Here is a 19377-nt window from a genome sequence, read left to right on the forward strand (position 1 = left end):
TATAGCAACATTTATTTATCCATAATAATTGATTTAAGAAATTAAGATTTATTAAATTATTTATGGGCTTTTCAAAAGTTTCACATTCGATCGATGTATATAGCTAATATTGAGGAAATAAGTGGTTTACGAATGAACTACAGGATATATGAATGGATAACAGGATATCGTGGTTGATGTCTGAAAATTATTCATGTTTCTGTTTATTATATTATTATATAAACAAGAAGTTAATATTTAAAAACACAAAAAAAATATAAAATTTTCTTTAGTAAGTTATTGTACATTACTAGATATATGTTCTATAGCATAGCTATACCTGGTTATAGATAGAACAGTTACACAGTAGAGTAGCACACACACATATGAATAATACTCGATACGTTTCTACGGATAACATACATAGATATATCCATGATATGCTTCTTCATATTTCCCTGATACCTCACGCTTTGGAATCACTAAAGGAGTTGAGACTTACTTTATTATTACTTTATTAATAACAGATACAAATATGTAATTTGTGCGCTTTACAAAGCAGGTAAACTATTTTAATATTATCTGTGAAATTACTCAGTCAGTCTCTTTAAAAATTCATGAATGATTGATCGATAAATGAAAATCGCTGTTAATTATCAAGTACAGCAAAATGACTAAATATGTATATATATACATATGTATTTGTAAATAAGTAATCATTAACATGTTTAACTAGTGTATATCAGGTCCAATATATTATTCAACACTTTACTTAATATGTTTTATTGGAATTATTACTTAAATTTCTCGTATTCTATGACAGGAAATTATTTCTAGTAACTAAAAATTAGTATTGTTAATGTAAAATCTATATATGTATATGAAAAATATAAGAACAATAATGTATGCACATACTATATCTTATACTCAAGACGTTTGCTTAAATTGTACATTTTCGAAGCAGTTGTGATGCTATTTTAACGTATTGATTATTATATCTTACATTTTATTACCATTTCATTGACATGCAATCGTGCTAGAAAACAAAATGGCTTTCATCATTGATAGACACGCGCTAACTTGTCTATCATTCGCAGAAAGTGGCGTCTCTACTGAATAGGGAAACATATGATAGAGGAAGTAAGTTTCCAGTAAATAAACGCGCCACATTTGGATTTACGTTATTCTTACTTATATTAACACAGTGAAAATATAATTGTACGTATTGAATTAATACTATATATACATGTACATATATACATACGTATATACTCAAAATAATTTTGAAATTGAAATTTTTATCTCTGCTATGTGTGTTGGATATATGTTAAATAGTTATCACATAATGTTAAATAATTCTATTCAAACCTCTATTTCATTCTAATATGTATATAATATGTTTTCCTTCCTTTGTATATCTCCATGTGAGAAGTACACTTTTATATTAGTAATAATTACATGTACATTCAACAACAATCAATTTTATGGTAAAAAAAAAAAAAAAAGAGAGAGAGAGATATCATATCCCTCTTATGTTAGGTTTTTATCTTTCGATCGAATTGTATGCGCTTGCGCATAAAGTCAGATCGTGGCGTTATATAAGGCGCGGAATATTACTGCTTACTAATAGTTTACAAAGTGATTTTTATTGTAGACAGAACGCCATAAAAGAACAATGAAACCACGTGTATTGGTTACGAGTAACGATGTGCCAACATCTGGCATAGATCTCTTGCGGACGAAGTAAGTGTACTTTTTAAGAAAGAATATTTACTAGTGTTATTTATAGTGATTTAAAAAAGAAAAAATTAAGAAGACCATTATAATGCTGAAATTATTTGAATAATGGACATTATTGGAACAATTCACAATTATTTGTGAATTTTTAATGGTACATACTTATATGTTACTTGGAATTTAATACTTTTTGTTTAGATGCGATGTCACAATCATTCAGACGGCTATGCCTAATCGAGAAGATGTATTGCAAGTTCTTCCTGGTCATGATGCTATCTTTGTTACTGGACATATCAGTATAAATAGCGATTTTCTTAATAATGCAGGTAAATATTTAGTCATATTAATCTTTTAGATTATATGATGGTTTATGTTGTCGCGGAATTTTAAAATAAGCCAACAGTAACGGCGCTAATCAACTCAGACTTTTAAAATTTAATTGATGGAATAAGCATTATCCATAATTATGAATAATTGAGTCCGCATTTCCGAATTTATTAGAAGTCTATTAACTTTCTTTTTTGTTGAAATAATCGGCTTAAGTAACGGCGTTGTATTGAGTATTGTATTTTCTGACGTATTACTATATATATCTATTTCAAATTATAAACAACAAAATGTAAATGTATACGTCTTTCATGAATGAAATTTAAAGAAATATCAAAAAATAGGATCTTCTCTAAAAGTCGTCTCAACAATGTCAGCTGGCTATGACCATTTGGATGTTCCCGAAATTAAAAGAAGAGGTATCAAAGTTGGTCACACTCCTATGGTTTTATCAGCTGCAGTTGCAGAAATTGCAGTACTTCTGACATTAAATGCAGCAAGACGAACTCATGAAGGACGTCTAAAACTTGAACAGTAATTAGACACGAACTTTTTATTTAATCGCTTCTGAAAATTGTAATTAATCAAGTTAAAATTATATATCTATTCAAGAAATGTTATACAAATTTTATTCGGATTTTATTCAAAAATTTAGAAGGATAGATTTACTTATCTTAATTATAGAAAATGTTAAGTGTCTTTTAATACACATATATAAAATTCTTAAAAATTTAGAGGACAAGTGGCAAGATCTTTGCAATGGTTACTTGGTCAAGAGTTAAGAGGATCAACAGTTGGCATTGTTGGTTTGGGCAATATTGGACAAGCTATTGTTAAACGACTGAAAGGATTCGATGTAGATCGTTTCATTTATACCGGACATTCTCGTAAAAAAGCAGGTATTTATAAATGTATAGATAAAAATGAAATATGCATTTTTGATAGGATTGTTTATCTGTATTTCAATCTTAAATAGGGGATGAACTTGGAGCGCATTATGTGTCTCTTGACGACCTTCTTGCACAAAGTGATTTCGTAATTGTCGCTACCCCCCTAAATAATGAAACTAGAGGATTGTTTAACGATGATACTTTTAGCAAAATGAAAAGAAACGCGGTATTCGTAAACATTGCCCGTGGGCAAATCGTAAAGACAGATGCCTTGATTAGAGCATTGCGTAATAACACAATTTTTGCGGCGGGTCTTGATGTTACGGATCCTGAACCATTGCCTCCCGATCACGAACTTCTTAAACTTCCCAATGCTGGTAAATATCGTTAATCATATAAATGCAAGGTTTAAATGAATTAATATATTTATCCTTTTTTTAATATCTTTATTAACAGAAATTCCATTCTATATTTTCATGTAATATGTGTACATATTAGTTAATTGTAGAAATATATAGCAAAGTTGTATATATATACATTAACAAATATAAAATGTACTGCAGTGGTCATACCTCATTTGGGCAGTGCTACTACGAAGACACGAAATGATATGTCTCTTACTGCAGCACAAAACATTCTCAATGGATTAGAGGGTAAGCCACTGATATATGAATTGTAACTAATATGTTCTATTGCATGTATGAAGTATAAACTTTTATTACATAATTTAAGACTATATATTTGTTTGAAGTAATATAATGATACAATGACATATTCTTAGCATATTTAAGAATATTAACTGACACATATACATATACATCTATAACATGTATTTTAATATCACGTCTTTTTACATAAATTTATATTACCTATATATGTAAAATTTCCGAATGGCTCATCAAATATATTTTGGAAATATTGAAATGCCTCTGATGTCTTGTGATAATTTCCTACCTATTATAAAAATTTGTAGTATCTACCTCTTCTTCTTTATTTCTTGCATTATCTTATAAAAGGTTTAAGAGATACTTCCCTTTTTTTAGACAGATATTTAAAATGTTTTTTGAAACTAATCAAAGAAAACACAATTATGAAAGAATGTAACCCTCCAGTTTCTTATAAATTAGGGAAAAATATCCCCACCATTATTTAAAACATCATAGAACATCTGTTCATTACAAGTTTTTACCAAATTTAAGTGCAAACTTTTGGTATTTATCACCCGTAATGCACAACAGGTAACCATCAGGCTTCCACTACTGCATTTTTTAAGTTACTTAGGATTGGATCAATTTTAGTTTCCAAAGATAAGATATGGCCTGTATTACAATTATGACTTGCAATAAAACTTATTACTAAGGGTAATTTGTTCATCTGAACTACCTACAAAATAAATTAATAATTAGATTTACATTAGCTTTTACATTTATTTGTTAGTCTTATATTTAATGAAAAATAATAATATTCTATAATAATAATAATAATAAAAATAATATGTACTTTTTTTATTACCTGATAACTACTATACATGCATATAATTGTTTTATTTTTCCCTAAACCCAGTTTGCTTCCTTGATCTGTTGCCATGCCAAATGTAGATAAGAAACTTGCTCTCATAGCTAATTCAGGTGTCGTATCATCAGTTACAGATATGACAGGTACTCCATCCCTATCTGTTATCAGTATACTATGAAGTCCTTCCACACTACTTAAAAGTCCATAAAGAAATTTTCTTAATTCCTGAGATAACAAAAACAAAGATATAAATAATGATAATTAACAACAATATTATGATACTATATGTACTTTCGCAAATTATAATATTTCTATCCATAAAATACATATTCTTTCCATAAATATTTTATAAATATTTTTAAATTAACTTGATCTATATCTAACCTTAAAATATAGACTACATTATATCTTATAAAATAATAAAATATAATCGGAAAACTTACTGCTGTCATCTTTAATATTCACTATGATAAGCTACGCGATAGATTGTAAACTTATTTAAGTCTAATAAATCTTAAATATTAGGACTATCAAATGCTTCTTTTGACAGGTTGTCATATGATAAACGTAGAATGCGCGCACATCGCATTTAAACTATCATGCTAAAAGAAACTCTTGGAACGCAGTTCGAATTTGAAATAATTGTTAGATATTTGTTGTTAAAAACTATAAATGTAAATTAAACTGTAAAACTGTAAGTTAATAATTTAGTAATTCTAGAGATATATTAACATTTAAGTGAATCATAGGTTATAATTAAAACTAATGATTTGGTTTTATTTAAAAATATGGCCCAATTTTAAAAATTTTGTTTATTTTGACTTACATTCCGTATTTATAATGTTTGAGATGAAATTGTATTTGTGTTTATTTTAGAGCAACTACGGGACACTTTAGATACAAACTAAATATATAGTAACTCAACATCAATGTAATTTGTAACAATATTTTTATTAGAAAATTTCGTTTATCCTAACAAAAGTTAGTAAAAAAGGAAACAGTGATAATGTATAATTTATTATAGTATATAAATTGATGAATTGTATAAATTTACATGCAAATTATATTTCATTTCATCAGAGTACTATCATTACTATCGCTTTTATAATTATTATAAAATACCGCTCATCATATGGATTAAACATAAAACAATCATTACATTGTTCAAAATATATTAAAAAAAAAAGAAAACACTCATTTCTATAATTATTGTTTTTTTAACATCCACATATGAGTTTGTACTAGAGAGTTAATTTGACACTTCAGTAACATCCAACATAAACATTTTTGATAGATCTTGACCATAATATATTTTTGTGTTATCTGCTAGTGCTTCATATTTCTTTAGTTCTAAGAATTCTCGGGTAAGAAGAAGCTTATTTGCTTCAGCCTGCATTTTTGTTTGATAATGTTCGGCATCTGAACGACTTTTCTGTCTTGCCATATGCATTTCATCTTCAATAGCCGCTATTCGTTGTTGTGACTCTTTTTCCATAATTTTTTGAATATACTGTATTTTTGCTACTTGTGCCTCTTTTTCTGCTTCAATAACAGCTTTCTTTCTATCAGTCTCGGCATCCTTTTCGACGACTTTTTGATGCTGTGTTGAAATTAAAAGTTTCGTTTTCTCTGCTTCCCTGTAATAGTTATTAAAATATTATTCAAGTTTTTTATAATAGAATCTATCATGAACTTAAATCTATGGTACTTACATTAACTCATAATTTTTTCTGATGGTTTCTGGAATTTTTGGTTTAGTAACTCTAACTGCATGAATACTTAAACCAGGTGCTAAGTCATTTAAGTCTTTTTGTAAAGCAGTTTTCAAATTTTCATCTATTTGATCGAACAAGTCTATATACACCTCGTGCAATGTGTGTACAGAACAAAATTGATTTAATTCATGGTGAATCTTATTGAATATTAATGTTTGATCATAATCTGCTGTGAAGTTTCTCACCATGTTATAAACTATAATTAAAATAATTAATATACAATATTGCAATAATTTATAACTTCTAGTTTAACATAATAAAATTCTTACCACTACTTGCATCTAATATATTTACAACTTCTATACGATCAAAATAAATCATTACACCTCCACTTGTGCCGCATGGAACATTCTTTACTTCATCTGTCTGTAGTGTAACTTGGACAGAGCGATATGTTGTTAATAAGGGTATCATCATATGAAACCCAGGGTTGCTGACTTGAGGCAATAATGCTCCACCCTGTAGCATAGAAATGCTTATAATGTTTGTAATATTAGAATCAAATATATTTATAAATTACTTACTCTAAAATAAACACCAACATGACCTTCTTCTATACGATGTAAAGAAAAGTTGAAAACTACTGCTAAGCAAATACAAAAACATATTCCAATAATGCTCTGGTCAAACATGCTATTTTAGTTGCTAAAATAGAAATATATCGTGTTATATGAATTAAGGAAATTAATAATCCGCCATATATAATTATGTTTATTGTAACAAGCTATTAATTTTGTATTGTACACAAGAATATTTATTACAAACTGTATTCAATAAAATGGCAATAATTTGTTTTATTTACACTTCTATCATTGAGGTTATATTTGACTTACATATATTATTAAACTTTGTAAACCTCTAAAATATTATCTACTTACGATAGCGAATATATTAGGAAGTAAGTAAACTTGTGAATTTAGATTTTTAACGTATAAATGTTGAATATTTTATGTTTTAGTCAATTGTGTTGTTTCAGTTGATATATCAGATTTTGTTATAAATTAAATCGTTTGCTTAACTCATGTTATGTATTATATTAAATAATGAATTAGCTTTTTAAAATTACATTTGGATATGATTTCCATATATATATATACTATACATATCACACATTCTAATATCGTTCAAGATAAACAGAAACCGATAACTGTTAAACCAGAACAATCTCAACGGACGAGGATAATTTCTTATAAGGAAATGACGATTAAGAGTTTCAAATTCTTTTTAATGTTATTAAAAATAATTTAAAAAATATTAATACAATTTTAAATAAGAATAATATAATTTATTCTGCAACATTACTAAAACAATATAGTGACATTTTTGATTACTAGTGTCACGTATGGCGCTTAAAATAATACAAAATTATCAAAAATTTTGTTTACTTAAATTACCAATATATCTTTATTTCCTGTATGTACATCTTTATAAAAAGGATGATAAAAGTTAATTCATATAGCAATCATTATTCTTAACGTAAAAGACATGTTTCTCTTGGGTATTTTAAGTATTTTTATTTCTCTATTTGTTTTTATTAGATTTATTTTTCTGTAATCTTTTTCTATCACGATTGCCACTTTCCTCGGTTTCATTGATAGTTTTAACATCAACTATATTCTGATTTAATGCCTTTAATTCTTGCAAAGCTCGTTTGGCCAATTTCCCTTCTGGCGTGTCCACTGGTTCTAAAAGGAGCATCGTTAGGGACTTCTTCAAGAGACTCCCGGCCTCCTCAAGGCGCGAAGCTAATTCGTTTGAAGAAATTTCTCGTGCGGAATATGCACGATTTGCTAACAACACTAGTGGTAAGTGCATTTCGTATAACATTATTCCTAAAAAATATATGTATAGTAATGGATGACGTACTTTATTCATATACGTACATATATATGCATACTAAATTGATATTTAAACACATTTAAAGTTGCTGCAGAATTAAAATTCGGTTAATATCATTTTTCGCTGATTTTACTAAGTCGAATAAATAAATTACTCGATTAAAAATACCTTTCAATCGAGATATTCCTGGTTCGGTAATTTCAAGCATATCGTACATTTCCTTACATACGTCAGACATTTTCTGCATAATTTTTTTTTGTGGATTTGGCGTTGCCACTTCCTTTCTATAGGCAGCTAGTAACTTTTGTTTCAATGATAGCATTAGAAAATGATTTCGATGGAAAGACTTCGACAATTTCGCCATTAAAGTTTCCAATCCCTTGATTATTAAAAATCAAGTTATATATTAAATTAGATAGATGCTCGATAATGTACAATCATCATAATTCTATCATATACGAACTTTAATATCGTAATCGTCCACATCGTCGATCAATGTTTTGGTTATATTTAAAGTGGCTCTGACAAGACGACCTCCGATGGAGCTTTTGCACTTGTTGCATTGCCATCTCGTTCCTTTTTCGTATGGAAACTTTGTCAGAGGGTTTTGCATTCCTATGTAACCCTCTCTACATCGTGGACACAGAATACTGCTCATGTACGATCCCATTTCGTATGGATCGCTGCATAATGGGCACTCGCATTCGAAATACTTTCCACCTCGCAAATGTTCTCTCCTACCTAAGGTTCCCTAGCAATGAAACATGTAAATGATCAATTCTCAAAGCGATCGATAAACAATTGATAGATCTGCACACCTTTACAATTTGTGATTTTAATCGTTAGAAGCTTCGTACATAATATAACGTGGTATAATAGTATTTTAATGATTTAAAAAAATTTCTCACGCGGAGTGATTTGGATTTTGTGAAGTAAAAATCTTTATAATAAGCGAATAAACAAACCAAAAGCGACGAGGTGTAATTGAAGTAGATTTCGTCGCCTTCTTTGATCGGCAAACTGGCGTATACAGTAAGCTGAAAATTGTCATCAGCAGTTAGATGAGTGTTACCCCTGCAGTCGTGAGCCATCAGGGAGGCCTCCACATATAAACCTCGTAAAAGAAGTCCATCCAGACCTCCCGGAGATCTGAGCTCGAAACAATTAACGTCTAAAATTCCGCACAACAGTTGGAGGAGCTCTGAGACAGATGGGTCGTCATCAGGAACCAAATGAAGCGATTTTATCACCTATTTGAAACAAGAAGACTTATTATAGAAAATTAATCGTCTTTCATAATTAGTTGCTTCGTTTTACTTACATTTACGACATTTAGTTCTCTATCTTTCCAGACGGACGTGTTTCTTCTCTTATCTGTATGAGCTTCCATAGATTCGACTTTTTTCCATAATTCTGGATCTCTTTGTCTCAAGAGCCATAACCTTAACGGTAATAATACACCGATGATATTTTCCGTATTGTTTATTAATAAATCTTTATTGCGTTTGAAAATTTCGCACTCATCCGGTGTATGATGTTTCGATCGTTCCTGAAATATAACTAATGATCAATGATAACTGACGGTGCCTAACAAAATAGTGTACCTTCCTCCAACAGAGTAAAGAGAGTAAGTAAGGTACGCTTTGTTAAATTTTGTAGCGATTAAAGAGGAAATTTAGAGAGGATGTTTGAGTAAAACGAGTGAATTATTTTTGCATCTACCTCGCAGGCAGTACTGCACAGAGGCGCAATGTTGCATTTTGAGCAAACATACTGTAGTTCTTTCTTGATTTTTGGCAACAAACGCAAACACGCAAAGCATGCCGGATCTTTGCTGGAAGTTATAGGTCCAACAGCGATCGGTTCTTCGCGAAGTATCACTTCGCCTGCTGTTAAATTCTTTGCCGCCTGTAAATATCTTATAAAAGACGATATATAAATATATGTCAAAATATACAACACATCTAACGTGATATATACACACATGATTTCAATTCAATTCGTAATCAATTAGTTGCGAAGATCAAAAGTGTATATATCATGATATACAATATCATATTTGCTTTTTAACTGAGATTAAATATAATCCAAGAATTTATTAACACGATACTGCCAATAGATGCTATTTCAACGCTTTTAGATGCCTATCGCGTTATATTTGTTTAAGATATATGTGCTGTATGTGTTTATACCTGCCCAGCTTCTCTGAGTAAGCAACTCTATATTTTAACGTGGGAGTCGCAGCGTTTTTCGATTTTCCTTCCATCGTGGTATATTAGTCCAGCTATTTTCGTCAATTGCTTGAAAGAACGTATGTACTTACGTGTCTTATGCGAGACTAACGATACTTAGACGCGTGAGAGTTTGACGGTATCGTGCATTTCCTACGGTTCGTAACTGACACCGAAATACAGGAAGTTGTAGCGGGAGTCGTCTCTCTTTAGTACTCTCGATACGCTATATTATTATTAGAAGTAGCGTAGCGCGTGCTTGTCGAGTATTCGTAACAAAACAATGCGTAGGTAATGGCTTTAGGGTCCGCGATCTTCCACGATCGTCCACATTTTAAATAAATCGTTCTCCCGGTGTTGATGAAATCTTTTAAGAAATTTAGATGTAAACAGAAGACCGATGTAAGTTTGACGAAGATTAAAAATGATTAAACTGTTACGAGAGGGATTTGGAGAATCAGAGACAGTTTTATTTTCTCCATTTGTGTTCGTCGTCGTTCGTTAGATGAGATCTGATATGTGATAAGTTTTTAGTAAGAAACATTATGTTGAATACATTATATTCGTATTGAAACATGATATATGTATTTATTACGTACGTACGTACGGTCTTGCGTAACTTTATTAACAAAGAAATACGTTCGTACAAAGCTTCATATATTTACAATAAATATTTATAAACTTTTGATCGATTCTTCGAGTTGAGCCAGAGATTCTTTAGCAACGATACCTATTTGACCTTCCGGTGTGTCCGGTGGTTCTAAGCATAAAATTAATGCCGCTTCTTTCAAAATGTTGGCAGCCTCTATCATTTTTGATTTTAGGGCAGCTTCGTCGATCACTCCAGCGTTCCATTGCGTTTTAGCGATAAAAAGTAAAGGCGCATGGAGCTCATAAAGTGTCATTCCTTTATCGGTAAAAGCAAAATATTAATAACAATCGTTAATAAAACATCATCCATTAACAGAAGTTCATTATTGTTTAATTGACATTTGGCGTAGATATCTCAGGAAATAAAGTGCGTTATCATTGAAAGTACAGTAACAAATGGTAGATAATTATAAATCCTTTACCTCTTATACGAGAATAGCCAGGTTCTATGACGTCCAAGACCTGAAGTAACAGCCTGCAAATATCGATTTTATGTTCTAATACGACGTCAGGCAAATCATCTAGGAGGTACTCGTCCACGCGGCCATACATCTGTGTCAACGAATGTCTGAAAAAGCGAAGTTCCTAGATTATTTCAATCTTCTAAATCCTCTTACCACGGTTTTAACATTACCGACAAAATAGGTATCAAAATTTGTATCTATTGAGAGACAGCTTTGTGGATTTGCCAATTGAGATTTCAGCATAATTTATACACAATAAACGGATAATTCTTCCCATTCATACAGTATACGCACGAAACTTTACACACAGACGTAAATTTACCACGTGTCACCATACATCATCATACATTTCAATCTCCACGTGTATTCTTACAATCTCCTCTCAATGGTAATCGATATAATAATATAAATATTTTATCTGTCTCTATCTCGGTCGACTCTCGATCGTTTGTTATCTACACCGCATAATCTGATAAACACTTATCACGCATATGAATTACCATATTAATAAGATTATATTTACCTGAGCATCGTAAGGAAACCATGTCGAGGATGTAAAACAGAACGATATTTTTTCACCACTGTTTCCCTTTCCTGAATGGCATCAGCTCCATCAGCACCGCTAATGGTCTCTACTGCATCCACTTCTGCTTGTATGATATGCAACACTTTTCGAACGGCTGATCCCGACGTCGTAAATTCACAATGCGTACATTTCCATGAACTTTCTGGATCTGTAACATAAATTTAATTGGAAATTGCGATTACGGTTAATCGTATTCTTAATTGTATGCGGATCAGTCGATATCGTTAGCGAGGCAGTCATACGAGATATTTTTACCCAGAGAATCTAAAGATAACACAATTCCGTTATCGCACTTGTTGCACTTCAACGAAGACACATGCGTTCCAAGTTCAGTGGGATCTGAACATCTTGGACAGGCACAGGCGAAATATTTTCCTTCCAGAAGATGTTCTCTTCTCAATAGCGTAGGAAGTAACGAATGTGTGTAACTTCCGTAAAGTTCTCCACCGGCAGGAATTTTGAGGGTGGTACGTAATCGTACTCTGTGAACAGAGTAAAAGTTCTTTAGATACTTTTTATCAAGTAACTTGGCGATCTGTTACTGAATTTAAGCAATTATCATTTTACCTATAATCAGTTGGTGAAATGCTGTGGCATGTATTAGAGATACACGAATGATTCATTAGAGCCACTGTTGGATACAGTGCTCTCGCGCTACACCCTTTCGCTGTTCGAATCTCGAAAGTATTGATTTCTAGAATTCCACAGGCTGTATGAATTTGTTCTTCCGAGAATCTGCGACGAAACAAAACGAAACATAGGTCGATGATAAAATTACTTATTTCTCTCGCGAGATTGACGAGTAATTACCTATCTAATTTCAGTTGTTTTCTTATATAGTCCACTATATTAATCTGATTTGATTGCCAATGTTTCTTTTGACTTCTTATTTTATTGTGAGCCTCCATGTCCTTTATCTCATTGTTCCACCTTTCAGGATTTCTCTCCGATTCTAAAAGCAATCTTAACGGAGTTATACATTCCAATTGCGGCACTCCATTTTCGTTTGCTTCTTCCAGAGCAGCCTGCACGTTAAACTTCTCCTTGGCTTGTACGAATACCTACAAATAAGATACGTGAGTATCATAGTTTGTCGTTCGATGCGTAGCATAAAAGCGAATCATATTTCTAAATCACACGTCTTTTAACATCTTCACACTTTCATTTTCCGCTTTTAACACCTTCTTTTCTCTCTTATATCCTACAAAGTATGCAAATTGACAATGTATTATTAGCGAAGGCTTCACAATTGATTGCAACATACGAAAATTATTTGCAAATAAGCGTTAATCGCAGAAAGTGGAAGATAGTTTCACTGTTTTTATATTCTCCTGATTTCTACCTGACATTCATAGTCCTTGTGTTGCGGTTGGTTTTCGCATTCTTCTGAACATACAGGCCAACCGCATTTTGAACAAAGAGGTTTAGCGCTTAACGATGGAGGCCATGTTGCATAACAGGAAAGACACAAAGGGTATGTGAATGCCTTTGGTCCAACTACAAAAGGCATTTCTGTGACAATTTCTTCCCCTGCTTCCAACTCTTTGCTGGCGACCATGTACCTGAGAAAAAGTATTTTAAAGATTTACCAAACAGTGTTCATTTCAATCGTAATATAGTCGATTAAGAAGAAGAAAAATACTTTCTTACCTTCCCACTTTGTCATTCTGAAGAATTTTGTATGTCGCCGTGCTTTTCCCCGTTGGCGTCGATTCCCCCTAATGAACAACATTATTATTTTTAAAGCTGTAGCTTTGTATTATTGAGAAATTGACTCGTAATTGAAAATTGTAGATTGTTATTTTCATTTTTAACGTAAATACGCAGCAGAATCATTTTTGTGCAATAAATGTAACGCGGAAAGCAACATCACTGTACATGCTGTATAGAAGCTTGCGTATGCAAACAAATCAATTCGGTACATCGATTTCGTAAGACCAGTACATAGTTTTGTATTATAGACTATTTGCTTGTTATTTTTTAATAGTGTGCAACAAACGATCAGTGAAAACTTCGTCTATTATAGAAGTATGACGCAAAATTTGGATATATTAAATGCAAATGCAGTTTAAATATGCTAAACGCAATATGTTCAGCATGAGTTTTCCATTAACGATAAAATTATAGTCAAGTCGCAATATTTTATACTCTATAGTATATTGTTAGCGGGTTTATGCGGGCAAATAAAACAATAAAATTAAATATTTTATAATCTACAGTATGCTGTTAGCGGGTTTATGCGGGCAAATAAAACAATAAAATTAATTTACAACAAGAACATTCAGCATGAACGGAACAGATTTTATTAATTTATGATACATACCAAGCTTTTTTGTGACATGGTTGATCAACGATCGATCAGTATTGATACTGAAATAATTTCCTCAAGTTCGCTTGTATTGTACGCCTCTTTCGGGTTCGAACCGAATTGCACGATCTGCTAAAGAAGAAGGATACAAACAGACTGAAAATTAATTTTGCACAGACGTTTATATATATATATATATATTCGCTTTAATAAAAATATACTATCCACGAAGAGACTGCCAAGATATGATCTAGATCGTTCACCATCGTCTTTCGGGAAGAGTCTCAGTTCGCGTAGAAATGGTAGTTACACACTCTGCGTCGAGCAACTATTCTATTTTGGGAACCGAAAATGTCCAGTTTTAATTGCTTCGACAGTTTCACGAAATGGTCAAAAAATGAGACTGGTCATTTTTATGACTATTCATCTAATAACCATATAAATAATTATGTACATTTCGCTATTTTCTTCGCTGTATCTTCAGTACCTTTTTCACGTGACAGAAGATTACGGATGAGTAACTTTTTGAAATGAAAATTTAGGAATAATAGATAGTTTTGACCAACTATTTTAATATACAATTACCTTTATATATTGAAGTTTGAAAGAAGTTCTATTAACTTCGCGCCCTCCTTCCTTTTTTGTATTCAGGATTCTTCTTCTGTATATTGACAACTAGTTATAATCTAATTTTCTTACGAGATTGATCAACAGTTTCTTTATATGTGCAATTGACTTGATTGAGGTTGCTTCCTACTGAAAATTGCCCATTGGAATTCCAGATTTTCAACAAAGAAAAAGTTCATTTAGTAGGAAAAAAAGGAAATTATAATTGGAGAAATTTCAAAAATTTTTCCGTTTGTTCAGTACATTAATCCAAACTTTTTAAAGTTTGAAATATAATATCCTACTATAATTAAAGAGTTTGATATATGTCGTTTATTTACATAATATATAAATACCATTTATACAGTGCATTTAAAATTAACATAGTCAATTAGAGAGACGTATATGGTTTTTAGTAATAAGGGTATGCTTGATAGTAGTATGAATTAAATATGTATTTAGTATACTATTCGACAATACTTTTTCCTTTATATAACTTTATCTTTTACTCAACGCTCAATAAACAGTACCGGGTGATCAGGATGTGTGCAAGATCCACGCCTATGAGGGTGATCTTCAAGGTTATATAATATGTAGAAAGTAAATCAATATAAAGATTAAATTGCTGAATGTATTTTGTTTAATAAAAGAGGAACATTTTCCTATTTGTATAAATTAATTTTATTCTATGTATGTTATTAAAATTTTCACATAAAAATAGTGTCTAGCTTATTTGGAAGTTATTCTGCGCATGCGCAAGCACAGTTGCGCGAAGGTTCCGTCTTCCTCTCCCGATTCGCATATCGTCTCACGTACGCAATTAAGGGACAACGAGACGAAGTCTTGCAGTTTTCTGCACTTGCGTCTTATAACATAGAACATAAGTAAGTACCAACGAATACCATTATTTATACATCCTAGATCTAAATTAGATTCCTTATTCATACACACAGATTACGTGAAAATTTGCAAGAAAAATTAAATATTTGTAAAGCCGGCATGAGTTGCTAGTCATGTCGCTGGACTGTCGTTTGGCAGTGTTAAAAACCATTTCTATCAATTTTGTAAACTCATATGAATTTAAACGCTTTATCTTTCCTTTGTGATTTAACCAATAACGTTTTTTTCATTAAACAAATATATTTTCGGGTGTGATAATGTAAAATTCAATTCAATTTTGAGAATTAGAAATTGCTGGTTTACACCTTATGTAATACCAAGACAGGTCAATATCACTCCATTTTTCCTCTGTATTATTGTTAAATTAATTACATATTGTTACTTAGTGTATTTTCTTTTTTTCGTTTTTCTTAATATTGGCATTATTAGCCCCGTAATTCATTATTTACAATAAAATTTCTGTCAGAAAGTATATACATAGTTAATTTGATATTCATTTTTCTCGCATATGTATTAAATATTACGAAATGCATTAAATAATTTTCAAGGAAAATTGCAACTCCTACGCTATATATAGCTAGCAATTTTTCATTAACTGAATCTCATTCTTTATTTATTTTGTAATTGAAAAATATACTTGTAAGTTAATTATGACTGACACATCATTTATTGATTGTGAGATAATAACTTGAATTTTTCGATTACTTATCATTCAGATTAGAGATTATTGTCATTTTAGCGCTTTAATGCTAAGCATATTTAAATGTATAATTTAGAAAAATATATTTTTAAAATTCAATGTTTTTTTTTATTTATGAATGAAAATGTCCTACTTACACTTTTCTTTAAATAAAGTAAATATTTGTATTTTATATGCATACATTATATAAATTTATGTTATTGTTAATTGGCAAATAAATGTAGTGTACCTCTTTAATGTTTTTGCATAGATCATGGCTCCACCAGCATATAGTGATTTAGGCAAAAGTGCTCGTGACTTATTTTCCAGTGGATATCATTTTGGTCTAATCAAATTGGATGTGAAAACAAAAACTAAGTCTGGTGTAGAATTCTCTAGTGGTGGGGTATCTAATCAAGATAGTGGAAAAGTATTTGGTACTTTAGAAACCAAATATAGTATTGATGACTATGGATTGAAATTTAGTGAAAAGTGGAATACTGATAATACACTTGCTACTGATGTTACTTTTGCCGACAAATTGCTCAAAGGTCTTACCCTTGGCTATGGCTGTACTTTCTCTCCACAAACAGGGTAAAATATATCATTTAATTTTATCTGCATCTTATAGTTTACTTATCCCTGCTTTGCATGTACCTAAAATAAATAGTTTTGAAAAATATGTGATTGTTTTGTATTGTAGGACCAAGACTGGAAAACTGAAGACATCTTACAAACATGAGAATGTATCAGCCAATGCTGATTTTGATCTTAGTCTTTCTGCTGGTCCTTTGGTAAATGCATCAGCTGTTGTAGGATACCAAGGTAAGAAAAAGATGGCATGTATATACTTTTAGTTTATGGCATATATTTATATTATTTTTACTATTATGTAATATTGTATCATTTCTTTTTTTAGTATTGAACTTGAAAAGTTAAATATTGTTCAGATATTTAATAGTTATTATATTGTTGTCCTTATGTGATTTCTTGTAATTCCATTCAAGTCCTTCCCCTTTACATTCCCAGTATCCTGTTATTCCAGAAAGAATGATGTAAGATTGTGTTATAGTAAAACAGAATAGATTAAATTTACTAGGTTATAAAATACTACGATGAAATTGTAGGTTGGTTGGCTGGATATCAAGCTTGTTTTGATACACAAAGAAACAAGCTTACAAAGAATAACTTTGCACTTGGATATACCGCATCTGACTTTACTCTTCACGCAGCAGTGTATGTATAATCGTTATAAATATTCACGAGAAAGAATAATTTGATAAAATTTTCTTCATTTTTTAATATTCTGTTTTTTTAGGAACAATGGCTGTGACTTTAGTGGCCTCATTTATCACAAAGTGAAACCAGAACTAGAAGGCGCAATTAATCTGGAGTGGAATTCAAGCAACAATGTGACACAATTTGGAATTGCTACAAAATATAATCTTGACTCAGATGCATCTATCAGAGCTAAAGTTAATTCTAATCTTCAAATTGGTTTAGGATATCAACAAAAGTTACGTGATGGTAAGTGATGTTTAATTTGTGCAAAATGTTACTCTAAGGAAGGGACTTTTGGTAGAGTAACAATATTATATTTGATTTTACATTTCTCATCAGTTGTCATAATATATCCATTAAATCATTGTACTTTACTGATTATGTTGATTATCTACTTACATATTTGACTTACATATTTATATTATCATATCTGATATTTGACTTACATATTCTTTAATATATTTAGGTGTAACTCTGACACTTTCTACAAATATTGATGGAAAGAACTTTGGCTCTGGTGGTCACAAGATTGGTCTTGCATTAGACCTACAAGCTTAAATATGAATCAGACACAAAAGGATTAGATCACTCAAAAGGTCTTTTCATGGCCTTTGTGTCATAAAGACAGTATCACAGTACATGCTTCAAAGTATTGCCTATAACATATAGATAGGTTTATCCCAAAATAGATGCCACATATAATACGTATAAACATGGTATGGTAACAATATCTTATCATGAACAATACGTTTACAAATTCTTAACCAAAATAGAAGTGTTCTATTTTTTCCTCTATAATTCTCTCATATTTGATATGGTGCAGCCTTTTACCAGTTCCTGATGAACATGCAGTCTATTAAAATCAAATGTTAATTATCCTGAACTTAATTATAAAAAATATACTCATGGAGTAATGTTGATTGCAAATACGTATAAAATTAAATTAGGAAGAAAATGTGTTTAAGCATTTCTGGAAATATATTTTTCAACTCAGTAGTAAATGTTACCAAGTTACAAAGTAACTATAAATTCAGTGATTGATTTCAAAATAACACAGTATGATGCTGCACATACATTTTTGTAGCTACACAAATAATATTAATGACCGAATTTATTGTAAAAATACCTGCACTTAATATTATATTAAATAAATAGCTACGTACAGGGACTTGAGATTAAATGATGTCAAATATCAAGTACAGTTACTTTTCATTTGCAGAATGAGATAACATTCATTCCTATCTATATAATCAATATAAAACAATACTGCCAGCGTGATTATTTTAGGATTGAAACAAATTGAGAAATACATATTTGGTTACGAAGATTCCAATAATTTAGTCTGGCATCTTATATAAAGATTTCACATTTTTTAAATAGTACATAGTAATAAATACTTTTAGTTATAAATAATTCCACAGTCTTGACTTATGTAGCACTTATAATGCATAAGAGGTTTGTACTCATACAATTTTATTTTCCCATACATCAACAGTTGTTAAATATTCAGCCAAATCTGGATCAAGCTTTGATTAGTTCATAAAATAAAGAAAATTTTATTTTATGTGCAGTGTGAATGCTTTATTTACATGAGATAATTACAATATTC

General features: G+C 30.8%; 6 protein-coding genes across 6 annotated transcripts; 2 read left to right on the forward strand and 4 right to left on the reverse strand.

The window, feature by feature from the left end:
* The first annotated feature begins 1566 nt into the window (after positions 1-1566).
* On the forward strand, positions 1567-3703 carry LOC126871455 (glyoxylate reductase/hydroxypyruvate reductase-like). The gene is made up of 6 exons (XM_050630322.1): positions 1567-1722; positions 1915-2042; positions 2388-2577; positions 2779-2942; positions 3020-3310; positions 3497-3703. Exons 1-6 carry the CDS (start codon positions 1655-1657, stop codon positions 3610-3612), a joined length of 957 nt encoding a protein of 318 aa, XP_050486279.1. The 5' UTR covers positions 1567-1654; the 3' UTR covers positions 3613-3703.
* Positions 3359-5049, reverse strand: LOC126871468 (ragulator complex protein LAMTOR3-A). Its single transcript, XM_050630355.1, has 3 exons — positions 4892-5049; positions 4446-4673; positions 3359-4316 (listed from the first exon to the last, which is right to left on the reverse strand). The coding sequence occupies exons 1-3, from the start codon at positions 4898-4900 to the stop codon at positions 4179-4181; spliced, it is 375 nt and encodes a 124-aa protein (XP_050486312.1). The 5' UTR covers positions 4901-5049; the 3' UTR covers positions 3359-4178.
* A 331-nt stretch (positions 5050-5380) lies between these two features.
* On the reverse strand, positions 5381-7387 carry LOC126871456 (erlin-2-like). The gene is made up of 5 exons (XM_050630324.1): positions 7102-7387; positions 6748-6868; positions 6493-6682; positions 6161-6419; positions 5381-6085 (listed from the first exon to the last, which is right to left on the reverse strand). The coding sequence occupies exons 2-5, from the start codon at positions 6853-6855 to the stop codon at positions 5698-5700; spliced, it is 945 nt and encodes a 314-aa protein (XP_050486281.1). The 5' UTR covers positions 6856-6868; positions 7102-7387; the 3' UTR covers positions 5381-5697.
* Positions 7388-7427: 40 nt separating this feature from the next.
* On the reverse strand, positions 7428-10748 carry LOC126871436 (SET domain-containing protein SmydA-8-like). The gene is made up of 7 exons (XM_050630276.1): positions 10255-10748; positions 9785-9980; positions 9384-9611; positions 9028-9312; positions 8526-8813; positions 8231-8441; positions 7428-8055 (listed from the first exon to the last, which is right to left on the reverse strand). The coding sequence occupies exons 1-7, from the start codon at positions 10326-10328 to the stop codon at positions 7745-7747; spliced, it is 1593 nt and encodes a 530-aa protein (XP_050486233.1). The 5' UTR covers positions 10329-10748; the 3' UTR covers positions 7428-7744.
* A 149-nt stretch (positions 10749-10897) lies between these two features.
* Positions 10898-14559, reverse strand: LOC126871438 (SET domain-containing protein SmydA-8-like). The gene is made up of 9 exons (XM_050630278.1): positions 14318-14559; positions 13645-13712; positions 13337-13556; positions 12805-13055; positions 12562-12729; positions 12250-12476; positions 11932-12142; positions 11367-11512; positions 10898-11200 (listed from the first exon to the last, which is right to left on the reverse strand). Exons 1-9 carry the CDS (start codon positions 14333-14335, stop codon positions 10968-10970), a joined length of 1542 nt encoding a protein of 513 aa, XP_050486235.1. The 5' UTR covers positions 14336-14559; the 3' UTR covers positions 10898-10967.
* Positions 14560-15629: 1070 nt separating this feature from the next.
* LOC126871460 (voltage-dependent anion-selective channel-like) lies at positions 15630-19332 on the forward strand. The gene is made up of 6 exons (XM_050630335.1): positions 15630-15792; positions 16759-17081; positions 17191-17312; positions 17615-17723; positions 17806-18014; positions 18235-19332. The coding sequence occupies exons 2-6, from the start codon at positions 16762-16764 to the stop codon at positions 18324-18326; spliced, it is 852 nt and encodes a 283-aa protein (XP_050486292.1). The 5' UTR covers positions 15630-15792; positions 16759-16761; the 3' UTR covers positions 18327-19332.
* The last annotated feature ends 45 nt before the right edge of the window (positions 19333-19377 follow it).

Source organism: Bombus huntii, chromosome 11 (genome assembly GCF_024542735.1).
Source record: "Bombus huntii isolate Logan2020A chromosome 11, iyBomHunt1.1, whole genome shotgun sequence".
Lineage (NCBI taxonomy): Eukaryota > Metazoa > Arthropoda > Insecta > Hymenoptera > Apidae > Bombus > Bombus huntii.